General features: G+C 32.6%; 1 protein-coding gene across 1 annotated transcript; it reads right to left on the bottom strand.

Moving 5' to 3' along the window:
• Nucleotides 1-581: 581 nt before the first annotated feature.
• LOC148605340 (uncharacterized) lies at nt 582-12250 on the bottom strand. Its single transcript, XM_088550157.1, has 8 exons — nt 11959-12250; nt 11321-11428; nt 9394-9504; nt 8803-8907; nt 6981-7088; nt 5571-5705; nt 4254-4358; nt 582-1917 (listed from the first exon to the last, which is right to left on the bottom strand). Exons 1-8 carry the CDS (start codon nt 12080-12082, stop codon nt 1604-1606), a joined length of 1110 nt encoding a protein of 369 aa, XP_088406283.1. The 5' UTR covers nt 12083-12250; the 3' UTR covers nt 582-1603.
• Nucleotides 12251-13332: the final 1082 nt, after the last annotated feature.

Genomic DNA, 13332 nt, shown 5'->3' with positions numbered 1-13332 from the left:
GTTTTGTTTTTTTTTTTTTGTTTGGGTAAAAAATAGCCGAGTCCCTCTCGCTTATAAAATGGTCCTTGATATTATGCCAATGTTGCAACATCAAGGCGATAATTTTTGCCATCTAAATTCAAATCAGGAGTCATTTTACTTTAGACTGAGATAATTTTTTCAATGCACTGAAAAAAAGAAACATTAATAGTCCTGCCCATTTGTATAAAATTCTCAATTTAGACAAATTTCAATACCTTTTTCTTCCATTCTAAGGCGGTGATTGAAAATACACGTGACTTTTTTATCACCGAATGGTGATTATTTTCCCGCCTTTTACATTTTCGCGTTTTTTACAAATTTCATGAGAAAAAAACAATTCTCTTTCAGCCTATTCTCGTCCATTTTCTATTCTAAAATTCAGAGTTTATCATGCTCATGCTCGCTAAAGCTTGCATGTTAAAAATTTTAATTTTATCATCCGGAGATTAGTAATAATTCGAACCTCTTATTACTTACTACTGAAGGAGAATCTGTATTTCTCCATTGCTAGGATGAATGCTTATTGTTCATTTTTCAAGTACAACAGTAAAAAAAACATCAACAATACGTTATTCTATTATGTCAAGCAGCAAGAAATATAACTTAAAATATGTGAAACGAACATACAGCATGTAATTCATATTCATGTACATCAACAACAAAAAAACAGAAATACAAGACATAGAGAAAAAGACGAAATTCCATGATACTTACAGCTGTTCAGGGGGTAGTCCAAATAATTATGCCGTCTTCGGATGCTAATTTTTAGTTTCTTTGCTTAGTTGGCCATAAAAACGTCAGGTTAAAAAAATGCCTCAGAACCGTCATATTATTTGAACTAACTGTGTGTATTTCTAGTAGAAAACGATTTCCATATTCCAAATGGAAACGTAAGTGTAAGTATTTGTAAGAATCAGGCAAAATAGGAAAAATCAGAAACATGCATGTCAAAATCCCACAGATCTGACAATGTAATATCACTCATGGACACTTTCTCTATTTGAAAAGACCATTATTTGATCTTTGCATCACTGGTTTTCGTGGAAAATTTTCAATTGAATCTTAGAAAAATGAGGTTTTTTTCACAGAGTTATCTGCCCTTGAAATGTTAATTTTAAGTTCATTTCAATGAAAATGTAACTCAATGGTCCAGCATGATATGGAAAATCTTGTCTGTTTTCCTTGATTCTGATGGTGCAAATAGTCAAGTTACACTATCAAAATAATGTTTTTTTTTCATACCATGTTTCATCTACTGCCTGATTCTTACAAGGACAGACACTTAAAGAAGTAAAATGAATTACAGAAAAAGAAAACATATGTACATAAATTACACACTTCACACACCATTATTATTATTATGTGCACAAATCGTTGAAAAACGTGAAGTTATTTCAGTTAGAAACATATTTCAGAAGACCAAAATGAAAAAAAAGATAGAAAATGTAATACGGTAGACATGTACATTCAACATAATTATATAACATGCAAAAAAGAAAGAAAACAGTGCCATCATTTATATCTCGAGTCATTTTACGTTCCAATTTGTTGTCCGGGGTGTACATGTACATGGGAAAAAACATCACTTCCTGTTTGATTTGTTTCCATGGCTAAGTGCCTGGAGGAGACGTCGCAAAGCATCGTTTTCCTTGTATGATTTCCTTTGGTGATCAATCGATTTTTGATATCCAGTTATCCTTTTCTCTCCAAACATATTTTCTGGATGTTTTTGTCGAGTTTGGAAACCACGCCTTCTTTGGTGCGCGCGTTTCTTTGCAAGGAAGCGGTTTTTTGCTTGTTCGTAAGCCTTCTTTTTCAACTCTGCGTTAGGTACGCGTTTGCTTAATCCCCTAGCGTTTACCTTCCTCTTGTAGTACCCATAAATATGTCCGTAATCTTAAAGTAATGTAAAACATACATAAATTTTGTACCTACATGTACATTTTACACATTATCATTTTGACTACCTTAACTTTAAATATGTCTGCATTAGCTGTCATTTTCGTAAATTTTCGTTCCTGTTGAAATATGCCTTAACTTTGAATTATTTCTACTAAATTGTACTTTTCCTGTATAATTTCATTCGAAATCCACAAATAAAATGTGTTAAATACATGAAATAGGTGTCTATATATTTATTGTCTTGCAAGACAAAAAATCGACCAGATAAATTCGTATGCATGTGACTTCTGGTGAGCTTAATCCGCGCATGTGCTATAAGGGTCGCTTCTTTAATAACAGATCTGATAGTGAAAGTGGTTATTCAACGGTAGGGAAGACCGTTGGACTCAAGCCGTAATAGGAAAAAGTTCGAAAATGATGCAATGATCCTTTTGAAATTTACGTATTGTGATATAATGTGGCACAAATACGTTCAGTAACTCATTATTTGTTTGAAAACTAATCAAGAAATAGATGAAATGAAAAATAAACAAGACATGTGCTTATCTGTGTATCCGTTATTGTTATTTTTTTTTACCAAGGAAAAAGAATTTTTAACCCAGGTTACAACATTCGGGAGTAATGGCTAAAAATAATTAGAATTGAGTATCGACCTTCTTTGATTAAAAAACGTTGTTTTCACAATATTTTGTAGGTATTATCGATATTTATTGCTTCAATTGCATCAATACAAACTTATTTCTTTTTATCAGCAAAATCAGTAGAATCAAAGCTGAACAAATTTGACGGCTAATGCAGCTTTAAATTAATTGAAAGAGTGTACATGTATGAATTATAAAATGACCCATATCGCATCAGTATTTGGATTCCTCTCATAATGTTTGCATGGTTACATGCACACACAGTCATACCCATATATGGCCGTGCGTAGGATGCGCCGTACTTACATTCATTCCAATTTGTAGATATCTTGTATAGTTTAGTAGGTATCTTTTTCAAAGAAATCGTATAAACAAAATTTTGTAAGATACAATGTATCTCATTAAGTATATAAGATATCATAAAAAAATATTAGAATCTTATATAATTTATATAATAAAATTTATAAGATATGATCTCAAATATGGATAAAAGATAATTTATGAGACATCTAATACACTGTAAATTTTATTAGATATCATATAAGAAATAGAAGACATCTACAAAATTATATTTAAGATATTTACAAATCGGAATAAATATAAATACGTAGAAATCTTGATATCTCTGAAAGTTTATGAAATACCCGATAAAAATATAAGATATCGTATATGAAACAAATGGATATCTTCAAAATTATTATGAGACGTCTAGATATCAGAACAAAAATAAATACGTAGATGTATTATATAGTTTAGTAGATATCTTCTATTGGGTATAAGATATCTATAAAGTTAATGAGACATCTGATAAAAATACAAGATATCCTATAATAAATAGAAGATATCCACCAATCAGAATAAAAATAAATACCTAGATAACTTATTCAGTTTAGAAGATATCTTTTGATTTCTTATAAAGGTTATGAGATAACTAATTACAGATATAAGATATCTTACATAATGTTTTTAATAAGATATCTGATATAATATATAAGATGTCTTTAATAGTTTATTGGATATCTCATAAACTTTATAAGATATCTTATACACCATATAAGATATCTTTTAATAAACTTTATTAGATATCTTATTATGATCTGAAATTTGTCAGATACATGTATCTTATAGAATAACTGAGATATTTTATACATTTTATAAGATATTTCATAAAAAATAGAAAATGTATACAAATTTGAATAAGTATAAAACGGCGTGCCTTACGTGCGTAACAAAATGAATGTCCATTTGTTCATGTTTCCTCGGTCTGTATCGGTCATTCTCGTCAATTTCCGAACGCTTGTGCGCGATTGAAATGGGTTAAAAACACAACAAGTTAAACATTAATACATTGTATGTTTAGACATATCAAAAAATCAATAAATCAATAGACAATTATGGGCTTCCGTACTTCGACACATGGCTTTGACTAGAATTGTGATTTCAACAGTTAATGTACCATCAGATAAGATTGCAAGGACACTTTATGATTCGACAGAGTGCATGAGAAATGAAAGATATTCGATACAAGACGAAACTGAGTGTGATGTGTATTCTGTTGCACATTTTTTTTCACTAAATGACCACTTAATTGAAAGATCGTTACGATTTACAAAGGACTGGTTTCGTAAGCGATTACGTAGAGTATCTTGACACTCAATGCTTAATTCGGCCATATTGTATTTAATTTACCTTGACAGAGCTGGTCATCCTCCATAGTAGAACAACTATCCATTTTGCTGCATATATTCATTATGTCAATACACATTCCATTGATACATTTGACTTCATCGGCACCTTAAAGGCAAACCTCAAGAACATAAATAAGGGTGTCATGTTTCACGTGGAAAGCTGATTTTACAGTACATGTAAATTAGTTTTAACCAGATCCCGGTTCTGCTAAACAATTTTACATGTATTAGATCCAACAATGGAATTATAAATCACGGTTTTGAATACTAATACATTTTGTAACCTAAATTTTTCGGGTGAGATTGAGCTGTACCTAACTCAATGGAATGCCAAAAAACAACAAGGAACCCGTGTACGGTCACGCCCGATCAGGTTGAATTGAGTGTGTAATGGTGTGAGGAAACAGTGATTATGCATTACACATGTAGTCCGTTGCTAGCGTGTCTGCCTCGAGTGCGGGAGGTCGTGGGTTTGATCCCCAGCGGAGTCATACATGTACCAAAGAATTCAAAATTCAATTTGGTAGTCACTGCTTTTTGTAAATCAGACTGTATATTGGAGGTAGGTGACTAGTTGATACGAGGTCTGAATAAATATGAGTTTGGTAACATGAATACAAGTAACTATCAAAGGACTGAATATTTAGCTTCACGTGAGCTTACATATATAAACCGACTAAGCGTAGCAAAGTGGCCTAAAGCGGAGATTATTCGAATGATCGTCCTGAAATGCATCAAATTCATGTACGTCGTTTCTATCATAAGACGTTAAACTTTAATCAATCAATACTTCGCAAATAACTGTGACATGTCTTATTTATCTGACATCGATAAACTTAATTTTTTGGTATGGATCGACGTCAAATTTGTATCAAAATTTATTGACTACTTTTGGAACACTAGAACCAAAACATTGCACCATACAAACTGTAGACAATATTGCCTTTTTATACTTCAATTTGAAAGATAGAAAAAAAATGCTACTTAAGATAATTCAATTATGCTCTTAATCAACATTGTTAACAATAAGAAAGTGCATCATAAGCCTTTGAAGGCTGGCTGACTGTAATTTAATTCGTAGCTATATAGAATGTTAAATCACGTTGCACTATAAAAATAAACATTTTGTATACGTATTACATAAAAAAGACGATATAAATAATTTCCTTTATTTTAAGACTTTGGTTTTTGGTGATCATACGAACGTTTTAAGTTTGTGATTTTATCTACTTAAGCACACATTGAACAAAAAAAACTATACAGTTGATACCAATACGTGTATGTGTACATGTACATAAATAAAAGTCATGTAGCTCACCACAAAAAGGAGAAAGATTTTGTCCAGACCCCATCCCACTTCCCGATCCGTATCCATCATTCCATCCACTGCCCGATCCGAATCCGTCATGCCATCCATTGTCCGAACCAGAACCACTTCCCATTCCACTATTATCTACAAAAAAGAGAAAAAAGATACAGTACTTGTATGGGGAAAACTATATGGGGGTGGTGTGTATGGGATGATTGGAACTTTGCATAGGATGAACTTCAAGGGGAAATTATTTTTTAACGTATTTATTGATTTGAAAAATGTACAGTGAAACCTGTCTACACCGAACTCTGAATAATCTGAAAACCTGTCTTAACTAGACACTTTTTAAAGTTCTTATTTTGAACCTGGGTAAACCGAACACCTGTCTCAATTGGTTTAGACAGGTCTCACTGTATCAAATTTATTTAAAGATACATGTAACAGATTAAATGTTGGAGAATTTGAACATAATAAATTGAAGTTAATAATTCAAATATATGATAAGAAATAAGCTATGGGGATTCTATAGGGGATGGGGACTTTTTACGGGGAATGGGGAATGGGGGTGGTGGTGGGGTGGTACGTGGTGTAAGTGGGAAGTTGATACCATTCAAGAGCTGTAGCTATAAAAGCACATGTGCATGTGGCTTAGATTGCGCCCCCCCCCCAAAAAAAAAAACAAAAACAAAAACAAAAACAAAAACAAAAAAAAACAAAAAAAAAAACAGCAATTAATAACAGTTTAATGCAAAATTCATAATTTTCGTAACTTACAAAATGGTCTTTGTAACTTGCTCTCTTTTACATATACATCTACTGTACATGGTATTTGAAACTTGCTATATTTTACTTGTACTTGTACACGTACTGTACATGGTTTTTTGTTCTTGCTACATGTACAGGCGCGGATCCAAAGACTGGATGTGTCGGGCGTACCCCCCTCCCCCTCAAATCGGTCAGAATGAAAATTTTTACCACAAGTTTCACCCCATAATATTTTTTGCCTTGCTTTGCATGGCATTTAATTCAATTAACGTCCCCCCAAACTCAAATCCTGGATCCGCCCCTGATGTATATTGTATATGTACACGTACCGTACTAAATGATTTTACAAATACAGACAATGTCAGTTATTAAAATGAGTCTTACTTTCCGAAAGTACACTCGGAAGTCTCAATGAATTGTATTGTCTACGTCAAGAAAATTCGTGTAATGTGGGTTTACTCCCCTATATTGTTTATTACTTCTGACCTTAATGTTTTAGGGTTGTAACAAGACTGTAACATGTATTACAATGTGTACTACTGAACCATGTCTAAATCGGAAAGGGAACGGGGTTTCAACATTAATTTAGCTTCAGATTGACAAGGTGAAACATTGTATATGAGTGCTCTTTTATATACGTGTAATTCGTACCACAATACCACTCGTCCTCTCCATCCATACATTCAGATATCCCATTGCAGTATGTAACACAGTTAGAATCAGATATGTAGCAGTGATCCTTTGTGGGGTCTGTACAAGCTGAAAGTTTGAAAATATTAAATTTCATTTCGTGAACATTTACTAATAGGGAAAAATGTAATATATATGTGTGTTTTCCATAGCACCTTTGAAAAATAGGGTTAACTGGTACATGCAGGTAAGGATTTTGTTTACTATTTTCGTTCTATGTTGTGTCTATGGAAAAAAAAAACATTTTTATTTTAAACAGGTCTAACTGAGAAATGACAGCGATGAAATTAGAGTGCACTTAGTATATTTTTACTGAATAAAATAGTGGGTGTAGTAATAAATACATTTTTTGTAAATCCTAATATTCTTACGTCATAAAACCTTAGCGAAATCAGGTCTATAAAAACTTAACAAGAATTTATTTGTCAAGACTTAACTTTGATCAATATATAAGGACGGTATTTAAATATGCGAAATAAAGTCATATAGCTTTAAGCACTGAAAGCCTGTCACATGTATCAAAACATGTATTAGGCTTTTTAGTGCTTATAACTATGTCGGAATTGTAGTCATACGCGAATCAATTAAAAGTAGTTTTATACACAAGGTGGCGATAAAAAATTAAGTTGGATCTTACTTAAAATAAAGAACAATAAAACTTCCATGGATTTTGGCCCGGAGCGAGGAGCTAAGAAAAAAGTAATGTTTACAAAATTCAACATATTTAATCATAATTTTAGAATAGGATCGGTCAAATTCCGGACAGGTTCTTCCACCTAGTGCCTCCGAATTTATTTATTTATTTATTAATTATTATTATTTTGTTTGTGTAACATGAAAGGCTGGGGTTCCGATTGGAAGGTTCGGTATTTCCGTATCTTCTTAACTAAAAAGTGTTTATTATATGGTTTCAATATTTATTTATCTTCAGATCCTATTTTTCGTTTCTGACATGCAAAAAAGTAGTTCTCCCTAGCAGAAAGTCCGAAATACGAACACTAAGTACATGTACTATACCGCGGTCTAAAAAATATTAGCGAGAAGTGGTATATCTATTTATCAACTTCTTCCTGTTACACCTGCTTCATATTATTTATTTGTAGCACTTGCTATATCGATACTAGTGTGATCTATTGTCCGAGGGTTGACATAGGTTGAGGGCTCTTACATGTACATTTACATGTATTTGTCACACTTTTTAAATATTATTCATTTGGTACATGTAATACAAAGGGTAGTAATAGGGTAGAAGTGTACAGGTAGTATTTACGTAAACTAACTTTGTACATTTATACCAATAGTACATTTTAACTGTTGAATTTACACGTTAACTATATCTATACACATGTATATGTACCAGAGATTTGTGATTTGTGTTCATTTTGAAATCATTTAGGATAGTAGACCAATGGCACACTCTTCTACAAAAAAATTGAAGAAACTTTCATGTAAAATCTTACATATTATTTTTTTTTATAAGCGAATTTGACTTAATAGTCAACTGTTCATTCAAATATTTTGTAAAAATGACCCTAAAATACCAGTGAGATATTGTTCGATTTGGCCAAGGATTCAGATTTCTAAAATAAATTTTAAATTTTATTCCTTATTGTTCAAACCTGCACGGTGATTGTTTTTTTTTAAATTAACGTTTGTCAGAAGATGAACTACAGTTAGTGTAATTATATTCTGTACAAATTTCAAGAAAATTGAATTATGGGAAAATTTTGGGGGATTACTGTACCCCAGGTCTACTACCTTAAGACCTATGTCACCAACTTACGACAGTATTCTTCGTCTTCCCCGTTAGGACAATCCCTTACACCATTACAGTGTTTAACACAGGTCGTACCGTCATCATAACAATACGTTTGGTTGCTTGGGCATCCTGATATGGAAAACACAAAAGATTTCTTTAAAATATTCTTTTTACCATTCGATGAGTGTTTATTTGGTTGAGCAGTTTTGTCGATTGATTTGCTGATAAATTGTTGATCATTGTTGGTGGAAATTTCGATTTACTGATTGATCGAACGAATGGATGCGTGACCGATTGACTGAAAGTGTATTGACATGGTGCACCTTATTGTTATCACATATGCAAATGCATTAAATTACACTGACTGAGCGGCTTAAAAACAGAGCAGAACTCTCTCTCCCTCATAATAGTAAGGGGTAAGTTAAAAGTGTGTATCGTTTAATTATTTTGCTCAAGACCATACTATTATTAGGACCGTACGGGTATGGTCCAACAAATATTGAAATCTTTAAAAAAAAATAGTTAAAAAAACATTAAAAACTCGTGTGAACACTTATGATCTAAATATATATAATGCATGCAGTATATTTTGAAATAAAATCGTGGAATACTTACCGCACCATTCCTCATCTTCACCACTTGAACATTCTGTTATACCATTGCAATAGAAAGCACATGAACTTGAACCATCCATGCATTGATATGTGTTCATACCACCGGGACAGGCTACAAACAAAAGTCATGTTGATTGAAGTAACTGATTCAAGTTTTCTGTTTAATATACATGTTAGTCAACAATTATATATTTATTAATATTCTTTAACTTAACATATCTCTTAACAGTAGTAAAACTCATTGTAAAGGCCTATTTTGCATTCGCCATGCATTTACATGTTCAGTGTACCTCATTTTTTTTTAGGAAACCAGTTAGTACGCTTCTTTAAATTACAGATAAATTAAGGATTTTCGAATTCACGAATAACATACAAGACCTTTCAAAGAAGGTTGAAAATACTTCTCCAAATACGAAATTTTCTGTATCAATGTTCAGTTGTCAAATTCTTCGAAAAATCACTTTAAGCTTAAACTTGTATTTCCTTACATTGTTTCTGCTGTAGCACTATACAGGGGCGGATCCAGGATTTTAGATTAGGTGGGGCGCACAGTTAAAATTTCGCCGAGCGGAGCAAGGCGAAACATTTGTTTAGGTTATTTTTTTTAAATATTCCTTAAATATATTTAAAAAATGTCACTATGTTTTGTACCCTTAGGACCTATTCGGAAATAACTGTATACGTGTTGCAAAATGAATCCTTGTTTTGGGTAAAATTCGATGTTTAATTTAGCATACACATGTACATGTAACTTCATCTTTCAGGTAAATCATAAATACACCTGAGTACATGCAATTATAATGATATACGGTGAAACCTCATTTTTTTCAAGTTCACAATACATTCAAACTGATATGAAGGAACTTCAAAAAGTGTCTGGTTTAGACAGGTTTTCGTATTTTTTTCAGGATTCGGTTTATACATGTACAGATGTCACTGTACATCAGTATTTAATTTTAATAATAAATCAACCCAAATGTTAAATCAGTTAAAATAGGCGTTAATGAAGGAACTGGATCATAACGTTTACTGACGGATGAACCATTCTATGGATACAAAAATGTATTTAAGCATTAATACATTGTATGATATGAAACCTACAGGAGCAGGATATTAGGAAATGGTAGATGAGATTGGATGGAAAGTTCCCTCGTTCATTTACTTCATATCACACGCATTACGCTTTTAAACTAGCATTTTATTTCTTTTGATAACAAATTGAGAGTACTAACACGATTTTTACTTAATTTCTCATGCAGGCATTGTTCGTTCGGTTTACATGGCCATCTATTATTTATTTTTATACTCTCAGTTTTTATATGGATGACAAAAGAAACAGTCATGTGCCAGTTTATTTTTATTTAATTGGTCTATCAAAAATCTGGTGTTCTTGGAGTTTAATGTTAAATTTAAAGTTTAAAACTTGCTTTTCTTGAGTGGAAGGACTATGAAAACAACTTTGTGATTATGATTCAGTTTATCAAACATCTGTTTACTGTTTCTATCCCTGTTACCTGCTGGTCACTCTCTCAACATGAAGGAGTACATGTAATATAGGGAATCAAGGTTCTGGCGGAGATCAAAAGAATGTTATCCAGGGACAAAGACCAGACATGGACAACAGACGCAGACATCAAAGAACATAAAACAACCAAAATAATACGTGCAAAGTAAAAAAGCACATGTGCAACTCGGATTCCACTAAAAATTAGAAACATGAACCAGGTGCACCGGTAGAGTAAGTGTCCTCTGATATTCTAGTTTCTCTAGAAACACCCGCCGAGTTGCTAATAAAAAGTCAAGTCCGGGGTAGTCAAAAGAGAAAATGAAAAACTATGCCACGTTGGACAAATCGGTTCTCATGGTGCAGACGGATATACCGAAATGATCCATGAACATCCACTTTTGGAATCGATACATGTACTCACCGCATGCATAGTCTTTTTCGTCCTCGCCTGAAGGGCATTCCTGTACTCCATTGCAGTATGTTCCACATGTGATGTAATCATTACATACAAACTCATTAATACTGCATTCTAATGAACAAATGAAAATATAGTTGGTTTCTTATATTCTTCGCTACCCAAGGGTTGCGGTTTGTCAAAGCGATGGGAACATGACCTTAACCTTTTATTACATGTAGTAAAGATGATATGCAATCAAAATGCTTTCGAGAATACGTGTAAATTTTGTACATGTTAACACAAGTTGAAAACAACTCCCGCCGTCGCATGGTGCTCAGTGTACTTAAATATAAATCAATATAAGGTGTTTTTTTTTAAAGAAGTAGAATTTAAGTAAAGTGATCCTACCAGATAAGTTTCTTTCCTTTTCTTTTTGCAAGGCAGGAACCATTCATAATTTTTCTGGAGGGTTATAGATTTTGTTTCCGAAACAAACTGTTTTTCGTTTTTCGCCATTCGTGATCATAGCCATTTTTTTTGCGAAAAGTCGAAAACAATTGTCCCCAAATATAATTATGTATATGGTTAAAGCCTTTAGAAGACAAGAGTAAATTATTTTTCCCAAAAAATCAAATGGTTGCTGCCTAACTGTTGCACTGTACCTGGCCAAGCGTTGTACATTTGTCTTCTTCCTACATTCTTTCCTTTAAAGCCCTCAGAAACAGAGAAGCACACAGTTTGCACTATGGCTACAAATAGAACGAGCTTCAGAATCTTAAATTCCATAACGGCCCTAAAATCACTGGGGTACCGATTTCGTTGGAAGCCACAAAAACAGTGACTAGTAACCGCAAAGCTACCAGGCAACAAGTGTAATAGTCTTGCTTTATGACTTCGAACAATTATTTCAAATGAAAAATTTGATCTGGGGTGTTAGTTTCTTGTCGGTCCATAATGAATAGGAACTTCTTAAATTTAGGTCATTGTATATGACACTTGCATGCTTTAACACGCTTATTCAAATCTGTTTAATAACTTCTTCATATACTTTTTTTTACATTTTAGGTGATTTATTTAACATTTAATTTTGTTCAAATTTATTTTAATAAGATGGTTTTATATTCAGGTTATTTTGGCACAATAGTAATTGTACACTTTGTAGTGTTGGTTTAAAGATTCTTTTAATCACTAAATTATAACTCAAATGATCGTTAAAGTGTGAATTGTCGCAGCAGTTTTTTCTTTCCTCCGCAAAGTATAGGTGCAATTATTTTATTCTAAAAGGGGTGGGTCAGAATCGAATTTGAAAATATAAGACATTATGATTAAAATATTTGTTTTTATCACTAAGGTTTCTTCTACGGATGCCCCGAACTGCCATGGAATAAATTAAAAAAAACATAATTTGCTACTCGTGCGCATGAGTAACTAATTTGTGCGAACGAGCTTCTAATTTGTGCGCACGAGTTACTAACTTATACTTACGCTTAACTGAGCCACTTCATTACTTTAACTTTTTTTTGAAACATGTATTCCCTATTTGGACGCTTCCAAAATATAAAGGCCATTATTGTCACGAATAATTTACCATAGGTCTGAAGTGTCAATAGGGCATTTAAATATTTTCGTCAAACGTTCAATGTTAAGCGGACAATGTTCGCTATTCAAAAACACTTAGAAATTTTTGAATAAAAGGTGACAACATAAATCACATTTTATCTATAAACGTTGAAATATGATAAAAGCTGAGCACAAATATTATACTTTCTATTCCTGGACCCACAATGAGAATAAGTATTTTGACAACTGATTACGAAATTTGATAGCATCCTACAATTTGGCACCCGAAACTAAAGCAACGACCAAATATTTTTTTTTTTTGCAAGATTAAAATCTGTTGCAAAATACAGTACACTGTCGTAACTAAGACTGAATTACACGATGAACGTCATTACAACTTAGTCAATATATAAGTCTACATTGTACATGTATATGTAATGCATCTCATTTTCATACTCATATAATGAGAATGGATA

The sequence above is a fragment of the Perna viridis genome, chromosome 10, assembly GCF_037379345.1.
Source record: "Perna viridis isolate PV_CMFRI_1.1 ecotype Kerala chromosome 10, ASM3737934v1, whole genome shotgun sequence".
Taxonomy (NCBI): domain Eukaryota; kingdom Metazoa; phylum Mollusca; class Bivalvia; order Mytilida; family Mytilidae; genus Perna; species Perna viridis.
Note: the sequence above shows the minus strand (reverse complement) of the source record. Positions and strands in the feature narration are given on the sequence as shown.